General features: G+C 37.3%; 1 protein-coding gene across 3 annotated transcripts in view; it reads left to right on the top strand.

Annotated features, from left to right (window-relative positions):
* The window catches only part of LRRC34 (leucine rich repeat containing 34), a 48,256-nt gene that overhangs the window by 16,373 nt on the left and 14,143 nt on the right, over nt 1–17,740 (top strand). Inside the window, exons 6-7 of one of the 3 annotated variants that reach the window (XM_037841111.1) lie at nt 4,110–4,238; nt 8,551–8,646. In XM_037841111.1, the coding sequence (XP_037697039.1) occupies nt 4,110–4,238; nt 8,551–8,646 (225 nt within the window). The remainder of the gene's footprint in view (nt 1–4,109; nt 4,239–8,550; nt 8,647–17,740) is intronic. The other 2 variants (XM_037841121.1, XM_037841131.1) reach the window with 2 other exon arrangements.

Here is a 17,740-nt window from a genome sequence, read left to right on the forward strand (position 1 = left end):
AGAATGTAGGGGAACTAGCAGTAGAGAGCAATTAAGGAAGGGGGAACAATAATCCAAGGAGAACACATAAGCTATTTAATGTTCTGGGGATGCCCAGGAATGACCATGGTCTGTTAATTTCTGATGGATATAGTAGGAACAAGTTCATAGAAATGTTGCTATATTATGTAACTTTCTTGGGGTAAAGTAGGAACATGTTGGAAGTTAAGCAGTTATCTTAGGTTAGTTGACTTTTTCTTACTCCCTTGTTATGGTCTCTTTGAAATGTTCTTTTATTGTATGTTTGTTTTCTTTTTAACTGTTTTTTCATACAGTTGATTTAAAAAAGAAGGGAAAGTTAAAAAAAAAAAAAAGAAAAACAAGGAAAAAAAAGATGTAGTGCCCCCTTGAGGAGCCTGTGGAGAATGCAGGGGTATTCGCCTACCCCACCTCCATGGTTGCTAACATGACCACAGACATAGGGGACTGGTGGTTTGATGGGTTGAGCCCTCTACCATAAGTTTTACCCTTGGGAAGACGGTTGCTGCAAAGGAGAGGCTAGGCCTCCCTATGGTTGTGCCTAAGAGCCTCCTCCCGAATGCCTCTTTGTTGCTCAGATGTGGCCCTCTCTCTCTGGCTAAGCCAACTTGAAAGGTGAAATCACTGCCTTCCCCCATACGTGGGATCAGACACCCAGGGGAGTGAATCTCCCTGGCAACGTGGAATATGACTCCCAGGGAGGAATGTAGACCCGGCATCGTGGGACGGAGAACATCTTCTTGACCAAAAGGGGGATGTGAAAGGAAATGAAATAAGCTTCAGTGGCAGGGAGATTCCAAAAAGAGCCGAGAGGTCACTCTGGTGGGCACTCTTACGCACACTTTAGACAACCCTTTTTAGGTTCTAAAGAATTGGGGTAGCTGGTGGTGGTTACCTGAAACTATCAATCTACAACCCAGAACCCATGAAACTCGAAGACAGTTGTATAAAAATGTAGCTTATGAGGGGTGAGAATGGGATTGGGAAAGCCATAAGGACCACACTCCACTTTGTCTAGTTTATGGATGGATGGGTAGAAAAATAGGGGAAGGAAACAAACAGACAAAGGTACCCAGTGTTCTTTTTTACTTCAATTGCTCTTTTTCACTCTAATTATTATTCTTGTTATTTTTGTGTGTGTGCTAATGAAGGTGTCAGGGATTGATTTAGGTGATGAATGTACAACTATGTAATGGTACTGTGAACAATCGAAAGTACAATTTGTTTTGTATGACTGCATGGTATGTGAATATATCTCAATAAAATGAAGATAAAAAAAAAGAAGGGAGGAAGGATAAAGACTGGGACTGTGTAACTTGGTGAAATCTAGCGTATTCAACAATTGTGATAAAATGTACAATTATGTTCTTTTACAAGGGAGAACAAGCAAATGTCAACCTTGCAAGGTGTTAAAAATGGGGAGGCATTGGCGGAGGGATGCAATCAGCATAAACTAGAGACTGTATCTAATAGAATCATTGTATTATGCTTCCTTTAATGTAACAAAGGTGATATACTAAGGTAAATGCAGATGGGGGGGATAGGGGAGGCATGTTAGACCCTTGACATTGGTGGTATTGTCTGATTCTTTATTCTACTTTGATTTAAGGTTATTTTTCCTTTTCTGCTTCCTAGCTGTCATTTTTTTTCCTCTTTCTTTTGCCTCTCTACCTTCTTTGACTCTTCCTCCTGCCTTGTAGAAGAAATGTAGATGCCCTTATATAGATAGTGGTGAAGGTGGTGAACACGTAAATGTATGCCCATGCAGAGAACCTTCGATTATTTACTTGGGATGGAATGTATGGAGAGAACAAAACCATATTAAAAAAAAAAATGGGTTGATGACAAAACCTTGAAGGCAATATACTGAGTGAAATAAGCCAGACAGATAAGGACGACTATTGCAGGGTCTCACTGATAGGAATTAATTATAATATGTAAACTCATAGACATGAAATATAAGGTACCAAGATATAGGACGAGGCTTAAGAATGGGGAGTGGTTGCTTAGTATGAGCAGAATGTTCAATTAGGATGAACTTAAATGTTTGGAAATGAACAGGGGTGTTGGTAGCAAGATGTGAGAATAACTAACAGTGCTGAATGGTGTGTGAATGAGGTGGAAAGGGGAAGCTCAGAGTCATATATGTCACCAGAAGGAAAGTTGGAGGTCAAAAGATGGGAATGTGTAAAACTGAATCCTATGGTGGGCAATGTCCATGATCAACTGTACAAATACTAGAAATCGCTTCCATGAACCAGAACAAATGTATGACAATACAATTAGAAGTTAATAATAGAGGAGCATATAGGGAAGAACTATATACCTATTACAAACTATATACTACAGTTAGTAGTATTTCAACATTTTTTCATAAACAGTAACAAATGTACTATATCAATACTACGAGTCAATAATTGAGGGGGGTTGGTTAGGGATAGGGGAGGATTAGAGTTTCCTTTTCATTTTTTCTTTTTTCATCTTTCACTTTATTTCTTGTCTGGAGTAATGGAAAGTTTCTAAAAATTGAACAAAAATTAAGTGTGATGAATGCACAGCTGTATGAGGGTACCCAGGGGCAAGTGATTGTATACTTTGGATCTTTGGATAATTGTATGGTATCTGAACAATCTCAATAAAAATGAAAAAAAAAGTTATTTATGGGCACTGGAGAGTGCTTAATGGGTGTGGGTCTCCCATGTGGGTGATGTTAATGTTTTGGGGATTAAATAAAGGTGATTGTTGTACAACATTGGGAATGTATAAATGCCACTGAATTAACTTTACTGTAAACTTTTAGTTTTATGTTATGTGAATTTCACCTCAATATTAAAAAGCAATAATTTTCTTTGAAGATAAATTTGCAGATTTTCCAAAGAAAGGAAAGTTTAGTAAAATCTCCTTCATTATAAAAATATATTTGCAGGGTCCCCCTGAGGAGTTGGGGAAAAATGTGGTAATGTTGGACATCCCTACCTGGGTTATTGCTGATATTCTCACAAACATTGAGGACTGACAATTTGGTATGCTGGGCCCTTGATCTTGGGGCTTGCCCTTGTGAGGCTTGTTGCTGCAAGGGGGAGGCTAAGCCTACTTATTGTTGTGCCTAAGAGTCTCCCTCTGAGTACCTCTTTGTTGCTCAGATGTGGCCTCTCTCTCTAGCTAAACCAACTCAGCAGGTGAACTCACTGCCCCCCCCCCATGTGGGATCTGACTCCCAGGGGTGTAAATCTCCCTGGCAACACAGGATATGACTCCTGGGAATGAGCCTGGACCTGTCATCATGGGATTGAGAAAATCTTCTTGACCAAAAGGGGGAAGAGAAATGAAACAAAATAAAGTTTCAGGGGCTGAGAGATTTCAAATGGAGTCAAGAGGTCACTGGAGGGCATTCTTATGCACTATATAGATATCCCTTTTTAGGTTTTAGTGTATTGGAATAGCTAGAAGGAAATGCCTGAAACTGTTGAACTGCAACCCAGTAGCCTTGATTCTTGAAGATGATTGTGTGACTATGTAGCTTACATGGGGTGACAGCGTGATTGTGAAAACCTTGTGGCTCACACTCCCTTTATCCAGTGTATGGATGGATAAGTAGAAAAATGGGGACAAAAACAAAATGAAAAATAGCGTGGGATGGGGGTGGAGACATGGAATGGTTTGGGTGTTCTTTTTTACTTTTATTTTTTATTCTTATTTTTATTCTTTTTGGTGTAAGGAAAATGTTCGAAAATTGATTGGGGTGATGAATGCATAACTAAATGATGATACTGTGAATAGTTGATTGTACACCATGGATGACTGTATGGTATGTGAATATATCTCAATAAAACTGAATTTTAAAAAAATCTCCTTCATTTACTGGTCATTTCTTGGGCATCTCTTTCCTGAATATTCTTCTTACTAAACTAATAAACTAGGTTTTTATCTATTATAGGAAATGGAATGTTACCTATTAGGGGATATGTCCTATCTCTATGAAAAACTGACAGATTTGAAAATGATAATATAGTCTCCTAAGTTAGGCAATTTAAAGATGATTCTGTGGATTAAAATTTAAATATCTAAGTTTTGATTCTTTTCCTTTTCAGAAGAATACAACTCTGAAGTACCTAAGAATGACTGGAAACAAGATTGAAAATAAAGGTGGAATGTTTTTTGCTGCAATGCTACAAGTTAATTCATCCTTGGAGAAATTAGATCTGGGAGACTGTGATCTTGTGAGTGAACTGCTTAGGAAAAAATCACCCCAATATTGAATTTCATTCTTCTAAGAAACCAGCATAGAGAACTGTTCAAGAGACCACCTAAATGACACTCTTATGAATGACTAATCTTGCCCCTATTGTCTAGTATCAGAGAAAGGGTTTTTTTCCTTACACATAATAGTGCTGTTAATAAAATCAGATTATAGTAAATTATACCATAGAATACCCAGTATAATAAAAAATGCTCCTAAACTTCCATCTTAAATTGTATGGGATTTTAAAAGAAAAAGATCATGTTCATTTAATTAAACAAATACTTCACAAATCTAAAATTATATATATATATATATTTGTTTAAAAACTTTGCAGTGAGTAGTCATTTATATTGCAGCATAAAAACCTAAACTGATAATGCTTTCTAAAAGCTGCTCTGAGCCTTCATTTGGCCTGGTAATGAGAAATATGTGTTTTTCTGCCTTTCTTCAAACTTCAGGCTTCACTTTCCCAAACATGCTTTCAAATCTTGAGGTCTACTTTTGGGAACCTGTTGTACAGCCTCAAAGTTCAGCCCAGCATTGCAAAGTCACTGGGACATGCAAAGAGTAAGATGGGCTAGGAGTGTCTTTGGGGGAACAGGTTCTTTTTCAGATGATAGAGGCAGCCAGTAGGGTACTGAGAAAGGACTACTTCAGTATTTACTATCTCTGTGTACAAGGCACTATGCTAGATACTAAGGACACAGCAATGAACTAGATATAGTCTCTGCCTTTATGGAGCTTATATTTCAGTAAACATCAATAAATCAGTAGCGGAAAGTGCTACGAAAATGGCAAAGTGCTTTGACATTGGGGCTGAAGAAACCTACTTAGATAAGATGGTCACCAAAGACATAACTGAGGGGGTAATATTTAGGAATTGTGAAGGATGAAAATAACTGCCATTGACAAGGGTCCATGGCAGAACATTCCAGGCAGGGGGTACAGCACATATAGAATCTGATATAGTGCTTCCCTAAGTGAGGTAAAGGTATTGTTACTGGTGCAGAGTGAGGTAATTTTAATACACATGTATTTATTCTTACAGATACTTTCTATTTATTTGAAGGGATTCTGGTTTTCCATTTATGGCACTGATACAAAGTACTATTTAAAATAAATATAAGTGGAATAAGGGAGTTGATTTACTGGAAAATATTAAGTAAACAGTTAAAGTGATATTCAGATATGGCAAAAAAAAAAAAAAACATGGGGGAAATACATGAATCATGAAACTGCTTGAAAGCTGGAGTCTGACAGGTTTAAGAACTGAGAGGTGGTGTGACTGAGTAGAGGGAGTTAAAAGCTTGCCTCAAAGTGAAAGTGGAGAGGTTTGCAGAGGCAAATCATGCAAAGTCGCTTTGATTATGAGTATGGGTTATGGATATGGGTCATGGGTTGGGGATAGGAGTGGAGAATGTGCTGCCAATGAAATGGGAAATCATAGAAAGGCTTTAACTTGACGGGTGACATGGTCTGATGCTTTTAAAGATTACTCTGTTTGCGCTGTGGGAAATGAGAAGGCAGCAAGAGGATGCCTACTGGCCACTTAGGAAGTTACTGCAGTATTCCAGGTGAGAGATGATAATGAGTGGGGCTCGGACAGTGGTCATAGAGATGGAGAGGGGTGGACTAATTTGAGACTACTCTTGGAGGTGGAATCTACAAGACTTACTGATTGACTAGGTGGGAGGATAAGAGGAATGACGGAGTGGGGGGTGCCCAGGTTTTCTGGCATAACAGCGGGGTTTGTGTGGTAGAGTCCAAAAACAGAGATGGAGGAGAACTAGGGCCTTCCCAGAAAGGCAGAAAGGAGAAGGCCTGTGAGAGCTGTGAAAACTGTGATTAGTAACCCCTCCCCACCAGACACACACTTATAAACTAGTATGACTAAAAAAGAATGCCTGACTAAATATTGTCAATTCTACCCTAATTGATCTACAGATTCAATGCAGTACCAATCAAAATGCCAGCAATCTACTTTGCAGAACTGGAAAAGTTATTATCAAATTTATTTGGAAGGGAAATGGGGTCTCGAATAGACAAAAATATCCTGAAAAAGAAGAATGAAGTGGGAGGTCTTAAACTTCCTAACCTTAAAGCTCATTATAAAGGCACAGTGGTCAAAACAGCATGGTACTGGCATAAAGATAGACATATTGATCAGTGGACTCTAATTGAGAACTCAGAAATAGATCCTCAGATCTATGGTCATTTGCTTTTTGACAAAGCCCCCCAAATCCACTGAACTGGGACAGAATAGTCTCTTCAATAAATGGTGCTTGGAGAACTGAATATCTATTTCCAAAGGAATGAAAGAGGACCCCTACCTCACACCCTGTACAAAAATTAACTCAAAGTGGATCAAAGACCTAAATATAAGTGCTGGTACCTTAAAACTCCTAGAAGAAAATGTAGGGAACCATCTGTAAGATTTAGTGGTAGGAGGTAGCTTAAACCTTACACCCAATGCACAAGCATCAAAAGAAAAAATAAATGGGAAATCCTTAAGATTGAACACTTCTGTACTTGAAAGGATTTTGTCAAAAGGGTGAAAAGGCAGCCAACTCAATGGGAGAGAATATTTGGTAACCATATATCTGATAAGGGGTTGATATCCAGAATATATAAATCTACAACTCAACAATAAAAGGACAAACAACCCAATTATAAAATGGGCAACAGGTATGAATAGACATTTTCTCCAAAGAGGAAATACAAATGGCTTAAAAGCACATGAAAAGATGTTCATCTTCATTAGCTATTAAGGAAATGCAAATCAAAACCATGAGATATCATTTCACACCTATAAGAATGGCTGCTATTAGACAGGAAACTACAAGTGTTAGAGAGGATGTGGAGAAATATGAATACTCATTCACTGCTGGTGGAAGTGTGAAATGGTACAACCGCTGTGGAAGACAGTTTGGCAGTTCCTCAGAAAACTAAATGCTGAGTTGCCATATGACCTGGCAATTCTGCTACTTGGTATATACCCAGAAGATCAGGAAGCAGGGAGATGAACACTGATATTCACAGCAGCATTGTTCACAGTTGCCAAAAGATGGAAACAATCCAAATGGCCATCAACAGATGAATGGATGAACAAAACGTGGTATATCCATATGATGGAATATTATGCAGCAGTAAGAAGAAATGAGGTCCTGAAATATGTGACAACATGGATGAATCTTGAGGACATAATGCTGAGTGAAATAAGTCAGACACAAAAGGACAGATATTGTATGAAGTCACTAATATGAGCTAACTAGAATATGTAAACTCAGTCTTAAAATGTAGAATATAGCATACCTAGAAATAGAAGTTAGAGAAGGGGGAGTGGTAACCTAATATGTTCACAATGTATAATGAGGTTCAACTTAAAATGTTTGGAAATAGATATGGGGTGAGTATAGCTCATTAGTGGGTATAAGGAATAGTGCTATATTGTAGGTGATTTTTGGTTGAAAGGATTGTTTAGAATCATGTATGTCACCAATTAACACTACAAATTTAAATAAGTACTTGCATGAACTGGTACAAATGTACACTTGTACATAGAGTTAAAAATAGAGGGGTATATGGGGGGAAATACTTAATGCAAGCTATGGACTATAGTTAACACTAAAACCTTAAAATTCTTTCACCAACAGTAATACGTGTACCAAACCAATACTAGGGGTCAATAATAGGGGGATATAGGGATATGGGGTGTTTTGGGTTTTCTTTTTTTGTGTTTATCCAATAATTTTCTTTTTGGAGTAATGAAAATGGTCTAAAAGTGAGTGTGATGATGATTGCAGAACTAAGTGATGATACTGTGAGATCCTGTTGTATTATTTGGATGGAATATATGATAAATATATCTTAATAAAATCTGAAAAAATAAAAAAAAATTCAAAATTTAAAAAGGGAAAAAAAGAATGCCTGAACACAGGGATGTGTTATAAGCAGAATGAGCCCCTACCTGAGATCCACGAGTGTGGATCACGTAGAACCTTGAGGGTTTAGGAACAAACCCAGAGGCAAATACCTAGGAAAATGGATACTAAAACCTTAAGAAATTCCCCATGAGTGTTGTACATGGATTTTAGGGCAGGGAGAAAAGAATATGGTAACAATTCTTTTCTGAATTTGATTAACCTACAATTTAAAGAACAGGAAATGCTTAACCTTTTTTTAAAGAATAAACAAAATTTTGAATAACTGATTTTGAAATATTTATTTATTTAGGAAGATTACTTGATATACTTTGTTAGTTTCCTTAATGAATTTATCTGTTTTTGTAGGGAATGCAAAGCGTGATAGCATTTGCTACAGTATTAACTCAAAACAAAGCAATTAGAGGAATAAATCTAAACCGTCCTATATTGTACGGCGAACAGGTATGTATTCAGTGATTGCAGTTAATATAATAATATGTGAATAAAATTAAGGTACTCAAAGATATTTCAATGTTCATGAATTCATTATATTTTTGGAATTGTACTTACTATATCAGTAAACTCCTATTTACAAGCAAAACATTTTATTTAAAGAAAAATTATTGCATGAATTCTTGATAAAACTTTTATATCTAAATGTGATTTTAAATGTTGTTTATTAAAGCAGCAGACATATCTTTTTTCTCATAAACTCAAGTTCTGAGTAAGAAAATCTGTGAAGGGCAAAGTCAAATATTATAAAATCATAAGTATAAATGGTTAAAGTTTTGAAGGCTAGGCTTTGAGAGCCCAGTGTGAACTGTCTTACTGTTCATTTGTTTGGGGTGTTTTGGTTTGTTGATTGATATGACTGAACCATTACATCTTTGAAATCATGAGTAATAATGGCAAGATGTATATGAATAGAAGGCTGGCAGGTATGGACTTGATCCTATAGGTACGCTGCATGTTGGAGACAGAAAGATGAGTAAAAATACAGTTCCCACTTTCAAGCCTTCTCCTTGCTCCTTTTTTGGGTGGATTTCTTCTCTCATCAGTTGTAAAAAGCTAGGAAGTAAAAACTCATATAATTAGTCTAAACAAAACCACAAGTCATATCTACTAAGAGGAAAACATTCAAAGCACTTTGTATATTTAAGTTATCTACTTCACTCTTCCCCCTTAGTATAAGTAATTGAGAACTAGCCATATTTTAAAGTAGTATTTTTCAAATTCAGAAGTGTTATTTTGCAGTTTGCTTACACAGATCTCTCCCTTTGAATCTCTGCACTTTTCTGTAGAAAAAATTTTTAGAATTTTATATCATGTAATTGTTGTATGTACATAAATCTAAACTGTTTAACAAGATACCCAGAATTCTCAAATACAGAACTCTACCTAAAAAGTACTTAAAAGATCAGCAAAATACCTGGCTCAAAGTAGGCACCCAGGGAATTGTTTTATGCATAATTCTTTCACTCAATAAATATTTGACTTCACCCACAAACAAGACACAATGGTAGGCGCTAGAAATATAAAGTCACACAATAAAGCACATGGCTCTTATTTTCAAGAAGCTTTAAGTGTACATGAAGGGAGAACGAGTGCAATTAAAAGTCTGCAGAGTGAGATGCTCAGAGGTGCCCTGGCAGCATGAAGGAGGGCCCTCAAATCAAAGCCAAGGGTGGTGGGGTAGCAGGGAAGCTTCTTGGATTGAGGACATAACAGATTTGAAGGCTAAATCAGAAATTTTTGGATTGAAGCCTTGAGGAAATAAGTATGTTAAAATATATGAAATCACATTAGAAACACCATCCCTCTTAAATAAGTGAGTAGTGTCATCATTCCCGAGTCCATCTGAGAATAGTTACTAAAAGCCCAGGGTCTTTCTCATGCCCGGGCCCTTGCTCTGGAGCCAGTCAAGCCCTAGTCTGCTTTCTTTTCCTCTAAGGAAGCCACCACACTTTTATCCAGAGGGTACTATTCTCCTCTTAAAATGGCTGTGGAGGGATCTTGTGTGTCCCCATACTTTTGTTCCCAAAGATAAGCCTACAACCTATTCCGTTTAAGGGTTTTACTGTTCATTACCATGGAGGAATAGGGGATAACAACATAAAAAGCTGTTAAGATGCTGGATGTCATCCTTGGTTGCTCATTGGCATTATCTGGGGAACTCGGAAAAATACTGATGCCAGGTACTACCCTAAGCAAATGAAACCAGAAACTCAGGGAGAGAGGGAGAAAACCCTTTACTATTTTTAAAATTAGTTCTCTCCTTTAATAAGGATGGTCCCTCTCTCAAGCTTATTGGCCTAAAAGTGCAATCAGGGCATAAACATAGATATTTATTGGTATGTCCTCTGTGCCAGGTGCTAAGCCAAGCAATACTGGGACCCCCTAAATGTCAGTTTGAATTTTTTATGATCCCAGACTATGCAGTATCCTTTGTGTTTATCTTTTCAGTGCCAAAGCAATAATTTAAACAAATCAGATACAGAATTAAAGAATACTGAGCAGTAATTAAATGCTTTGCATTTTTCTGTAGAACAGAAAACTTATTTTGTGCTAGGTACTTCTTATTTAACCTATTTAATTCTCTGAGGGAGGTCTAATTTTACCTATTTTACAGACATGTAAGTTGAGACTCAGCTAGATGAGATAATTTGCCCTAAGACATATAGCTAGTAAAAGGTAAAGCTAGCATCTGGATAATGTTGATTATTAAAGAGCTCATATAATTTCTGCTATTGTGTGTGATTTCATGTAACTTTTAGTGTTTTTCAAAGTGCTCATATAACAAGTGGAAATAAATATCCATGTTCATGATCAGCATATTCAGTGACTATAAAACTCACTATATATACAGCAATCATGCAAGAGGACTTCTCTTTACTGTAACATATAAAATACTTTGGCCCATTCATTTTTTTTTTTTTTCTTGCCTTACTTTTATTTTTATTTTTTTTTAATCTTTTTTTTAATCATCATTTTATTGAGATACATTCACATACCACGCAGTCATACAAAACAAATTGTACTTTCGATTGTTTACAGTACCATTACATAGTTGTACATTCATCACCTAAATCAATCCCTGACACCTTCATTAGCACACACACAAAAATAACAATAATAATAATTAGAGTGAAAAAGAGCAATTGAAGTAAAAAAGAACACTGGGTACCTTTGTCTGTTTGTTTCCTTCCCCTACTTTTCTACACATCCATCCATAAACTAGACAAAGTGGAGTTTGGTCCTTATGGCTTTCCCAATCCCATTGTCACCCCTCATAAGCTACATTTTTATACAACTGTCTTCGAGATTCATGGGTTCTGGGTTATAGTTTGATAGTTTCAGGTATCCACCACCAGCTACCCCAATTCTTTAGAACCTAAAAAGGGTTGTCTAAAGTGTGCGTAAGAGTGCCCACCAGAGTGATCTCTCGGCTCGTTTTGGAATCTCTCTGCCACTGAAGCTTATTTCATTTCCTTTCACATCCCCCTTTTGGTCAAGAAGATGTTCTCCGTCCCACGATGCCAGGTCTACATTCCTCCCCGGGAGTCATATTCCACATTGCCAGGGAGATTCACTCCCCTGGGTGTCTGATCCCACGTAGGGGGGAGGGCAGTGATTTCACCTTTCAAGTTGGCTTAGCCAGAGAGAGAGGGCCACATCTGAGCAACAAAGAGGCATTCAGGAGGAGACTCTTAGGCACAAATATAGGGAGGCCTAGCCTCTCCTTTGCAGCAACCGTCTTCCCAAGGGTAAAACTTATGGTAGAGGGCTCAACCCATCAAACCACCAGTCCCCTATGTCTGTGGTCATGTTAGCAACCATGGAGGTGGGGTAGGCGAATACCCCTGCATTCTCCACAGGCTCCTCAAGGGGGCACTACAAATTTTTTTTTTTTTTTTTTCCTTGTTTGTCTTTTTTTTTTTTTTTTTTTTTTTTAACTTTCCCTTCTTTTTTAAATCAACTGTATGAAAAAAAAAGTTAAAAAGAAAACAAACATACAATAAAAGAACATTTCAAAGAGACCATAACAAGGGGGTAAGAAAAAGACAACTAACCTAAGATAACTGCTTAACTTCCAACATGTTCCTACTTTACCCCAAGAAAGTTACATAATATAGCAACATTTCTGTGAACTTGTTCCTACTATATCCATCAGAAATTAACAGACCATAGTCATTTCTGGGCATCCCCAGAACGTTAAATAGCTTATCTGTTCTTCTTGGATTATTGTTCCCCCTTCCTTAATTGCTCTCTACTGCTAGTTCCCCTACATTCTACATTATAAACCATTTGTTTTACATTTTTCAAAGTTCACATTTCACATTAGTGGTAGCATATAATATTTCTCTTTTTTGTGCCTGGCTTATTTCGCTCAGCATTATGTCTTCAAGGTTCATCCATGTTGTCATATGTTTCACCAGATCGTTCCTTCTTACTGCCGCGTAGTATTCCATCGTGTGTATATACCACATTTTATTTATCCACTCATCTGTTGGAGGACATTTGGGTTGTTTCCATCTCTTGGCAATCGTGAATAATGCTGCTATGAACATTGGCGTGCAGATATCTGTTCATGTCACTGCTCTCCGATCTTCCGGGTATATACCGAGAAGTGCAATCGCTGGATCGAATGGTAGCTCTATATCTAGTTTTCTAAGGAACTGCCAGACTGACTTCCAGAGTGGCTGAACCATTATACAGTCCCACCAACAATGAATAAGAGTTCCAATTTCTCCACATCCCCTCCAGCATTTGTAGTTTCCTGTTTGTTTAATGGCAGCCATTCTAACCGGTGTTAGATGGTATCTCATTGTGGTCTTAATTTGCATCTCTCTAATAGCTAGTGAAGCTGAACATTTTTTCATGTGTTTCTTGGCCATTTGTATTTCGTCTTCAGAGAACTGTCTTTTCATATCTTTTGCCCATTTTATAATTGGGCTGTCTGTACTATTGTCATTGAGTTGTAGGATTTCTTTGTATATGCAAGATATCAGTCTTTTGTCAGATACATGGTTTCCAAAAATTTTTTCCCATTGAGTTGGCTGCCTCTTTACCTTTTTGAGAAATTCCTTTGAGGTGCAGAAACTTCTAAGCTTGAGGAGCTCCCATTTATCTATTTTCTCTTTGTTGCTTGTGCTTTGGGTGTAAAGTCTAGGAAGTGGCCGCCTGATACAAGGTCTTGAAGATGTTTTCCTACATTATCTTCTAGGAGTTTTATGGTACTTTCTTTTATATTGAGATCTTTGGTCCATTTTGAGTTAATTTTTGTGTAGGGGGTGAGGTAGGGGTCCTCTTTCATTCTTTTGGATATGGATATCCAACTCTCCCAGCCCCATTTGTTGAAAAGACCATTATGGCTCAGTTCAGTGACTTTGGGGGCCTTATCAAAGATCAGTCGGCCATAGATCTGAGGGTCTATCTCTGAATTCTCAATTCGATTCCATTGATCTATATGTCTATCTTTGTGCCAGTACCATGCTGTTTTGGCAACTGTGGCTTTATAATAAGCTTCAAAGTCAGGGAGTGTAAGTCCTCCCACTTCGTTTTTCTTTTTTAGAGTGTCTTTAGCAATTCGAGGCATCTTCCCTTTCCAAATAAATTTGATAACTAGCTTTTCCAAGTCTGCAAAGCAGGTTGTTGGAATTTTGATTGGGATTGCATTGAATCTGTAGATGAGTTTGGGTAGAATTGACATCTTTATGACATTTAGCCTTCCTATCCATGAACATGGAATATTTTTCCATCTTTTAAGGTCCCCTTCTATTTCTTTTAGTAGAGTTATGTAGTTTTCTTTGTATAGGTCTTTTACATCTTTGGTTAAGTTTATTCCTAGGTACTTGATTTTTTTAGTTGCTATTGAAAATGGTATCTTTTTCTTGAGTGTCTCTTCCGTTTGTTCATTTCTAGCATATAGAAACATTACTGACTTATGTGCATTAATCTTGTATCCCGCTACTTTGCTAAATTTGTTTATTAGCTCTAGTAGGTGTATCGTCGATTTCTCAGGGTTTTCTAGATATAAGATCATATCGTCTGCAAACAATGACAGTTTTACTTCTTCTTTTCCAATTTGGATGCCTTTTATTTCTTTGTCTTGCTGGATTGCCCTGGCTAGCACTTCCAGCACAATGTTGAATAACAGTGGTGACAGCGGGCATCCTTGTCTTGTTCCTGATCTTAGAGGGAAGGCTTTCAGTCTCTCACCATTGAGTACTATGCTGGCTGTGGGTTTTTCATATATGCTCTTTATCATGTTGAGGAAGTTTCCTTCAATTCCTACCTTTTGAAGTGTTTTTATCAAAAAGGGATGTTGGATTTTGTCAAATGCTTTTTCAGCATCTATTGAGATGATCAGTTGATTTTTCCCTTTCGAGTTTTTAATGTGTTGTAATACATTGATTGTTTTTCTTATGTTGAACCATCCTTGCATGCCTGGAATGAACCCCACTTGGTCATGGTGTATGATTTTTTTAATGTGTCTTTAGATTCGATTTGCAAGTATTTTGTTGAGGATTTTTGCATCTATATTCATTAGGGAGATTGGCCGGTAGTTTTCCTTTTTTGTAGCATCTTTGCCTGGTTTTGGTATTAGATTGATGTTAGCTTCATAAAATGAGTTAGGTAGTGTTCCATTTTTTTCAATGTTTTGAAAGAGTTTGAGTAAGATTGGTGTCAGTTCTTTCTGGAAAGTTTGGTAGAATTCCCCTGTGAAGCCATCTGGCCCTGGGCATTTATTTGTGGGAAGATTTTTGATGACTGATTGGATCTCTTTGCTTGTGATGGGTTGGTTGAGGTCTTCTATTTCTTCTCTGGTCAGTCTAGGTTGTTCATATGTTTCCAGGAAATTGTCCATTTCTTCTACATTATCCAGTTTGTTGCCATACAGTTGTTCATAATATCCTCTTATAATTTTTTTAATTTCTTCAGGATCTGCAGTTATGTCACCTTTTTCATTCATTATTTTGTTTATATGGGTCTTCTCTCTTTTTGATTTTGTCAGTCTAGCTAGGGGCTTGTCAATCTTGTTGATCTTCTCAAAGAACCAACTTTTGGTGATATTTATCCTTTCTATTGTTTTTTTGTTCTCTATGTCATTTATTTCTGCTTTAATCCTTGTTATTTCTTTTCTTCTACTTGGTTTAGGATTGGTTTGCTGTTCATTTTCTAGCTTCTTCAGTTGATCCATTAGTTCTTTGATTTTGGCTCTTTCTTCCTTTTTAATATATGCGTTTAGTGCTATAAATTTCCCCCTTAGCACTGCTTTTGCTGCATCCCATAGGTTTTGGTATGTTGTGTTCTCATTTTCATTCGTCTCTATATATTTAGCAATTTCTCTTGCTATTTCTTCTTTAACCCACTGATTGTTAGGAGTGTGTTGTTTAACCTCCAGGTATTTGTGAATTTTCTAAGTCTCTGATGGTTATTGACTTCTAATTGTATTCCATTGTGGTCAGAGAATGTGCTTTGAATAATTTCAATCTTTTTAAATTTATTGAGGCTTGTTTTATGTCCCAGCATATGATCTATTCTGGAGAAAGTTCCATGAGCACTAGAAAAGTATGTGTATCCTGGTGATTTGGGATGTAATGTCCTGTAGATGTCTGTTAAATCTAATTCATTTATCAGATTGTTTAGGTTTTCAATTTCCTTATTGGTCTTCTGTCTGGTTGATCTATCTATAGGAGAGAGTGATGTGTTGAAGTCTCCCACAATTATTGTGGAAACATCAATTGCTTCCTTTAGTTTTGCCAGTGTTTCTCTCATGTATTTTGTGGCACCTTGATTGGGTGCATAGACATTTACGATTGTTATTTCTTCTTGCTGAATTGCCCCTTTTATTAGTACGTAGTGGCCTTCTTTGTCTCTCAAAACATCCCTGCCTTTGAAGTCTATTTTATCTGAGATTAATATTGCTACACCTGCTTTCTTTTTTTTTTTTTTTTTTTGAGTTTTTTTTTTTAATCATCATTTTATTGAGATATATTCACATACCACGCAGTCATACAAAACAAATTGTACTTTCGATTGTTTACAGTACCATTACATAGTTGTACATTCATCACCTAAATCAATCCCTGACATCTTCATTAGCACACACACAAAAATAACAAGAATAATAATTAGAGTGAAAAAGAGCAATTGAAGTAAAAAAGAACACTAGGTACCTTTGTCTGTTTGTTTGCTTCCCCTACTTTTCTACACATCCATCCATAAACTAGACAAAGTGGAGTTTGGTCCTTATGGCATTCCCAATCCCACTGTCACCCCTCATAAGCTACATATTTATACAACTGTCTTCGAGATTCATGGGTTCTGGGTTGTAGTTTAATAGTTTCAGGTATCCACCACCAGCTACCCCAATTCTTTAGAACCTAAAAAAGGTTGTCTAAAGTGTGCGTAAGAGTGCCCACCAGAGTGATCTCTCGGCTCGTTTTGGAATCTCTCTGCCACTGAAGCTTATTTCATTTCCTTTCACATCCCCCTTTTGGTCAAGAAGATGTTCTCCATCCCACGATGCCGGGTCTACATTCCTCCCCGGGAGTCATATTCCACGTTGCCAGGGAGATTCACTTCCCTGGGTGTCTGATCCCACGTAGGGGGGAGGGCAGTGATTTCACCTTTCAAGTTGGCTTAGCCAGAGAGAGAGGGCCACATCTGAGCAACAAAGAGGCATTCAGGAGGAGACTCTTAGGCACAAATACAGGGAGGCCTAGCCTCTCCTTTGCAGCAACCGTCTTCCCAAGGGTAAAACTTATGGTAGAGGGCTCAACCCATCAAACCACCAGTCCCCTATGTCTGTGGTCATGTTAGCAACCATGGAGGTGGGGTAGGCGAATACCCCTGCATTCTCCACAGGCTCCTCAAGGGGGCACTACATCTTTTTTTTTTTTTTTTCCTTGTTTGTCTTTTTTCTTTTTTTTTTTTTTTTTTAACTTTCCCTTCTTTTTTCAAATCAACTGTATGAAAAAAAAAGTTAAAAAGAAAACAAACATACAATAAAAGAACATTTCAAAGAGACCATAGCAAGGGAGTAAGAAAAAGACAACTAACCTAAGATAACTGCTTAACTTCCAACATGTTCCTACTTTACCCCAAGAAAGTTACATAATATAGTAACATTTCAGTGAACTTGTTCCTACTACATCCATCAGAAATTAACAGACCATAGTCATTTCTGGGCATCCCCAGAATGTTAAATAGCTTATCTGTTCTTCTTGGATTATTGTTCCCCCTTCCTTAATTGCTCTCTACTGCTAGTTCCCCTACATTCTACATTATAAACCATTTGTTTTACATTTTTCAAAGTTCACATTAGTGGTAGCATATAATATTTCTCTTTTTGTGCCTGGCTTATTTCGCTCAGCATTATGTCTTCAAGGTTCATCCATGTTGTCATATGTTTCACCAGATCGTTCCTTCTTACTGCCGCGTAGTATTCCATCGTGTGTATATACCACATTTTATTTATCCACTCATCTGTTGGAGGACATTTGGGTTGTTTCCATCTCTTGGCAATTGTGAATAATGCTGCTATGAACAT

The sequence above is a fragment of the Choloepus didactylus genome, chromosome 1 (assembly GCF_015220235.1).
Source record: "Choloepus didactylus isolate mChoDid1 chromosome 1, mChoDid1.pri, whole genome shotgun sequence".
Taxonomy (NCBI): domain Eukaryota; kingdom Metazoa; phylum Chordata; class Mammalia; order Pilosa; family Megalonychidae; genus Choloepus; species Choloepus didactylus.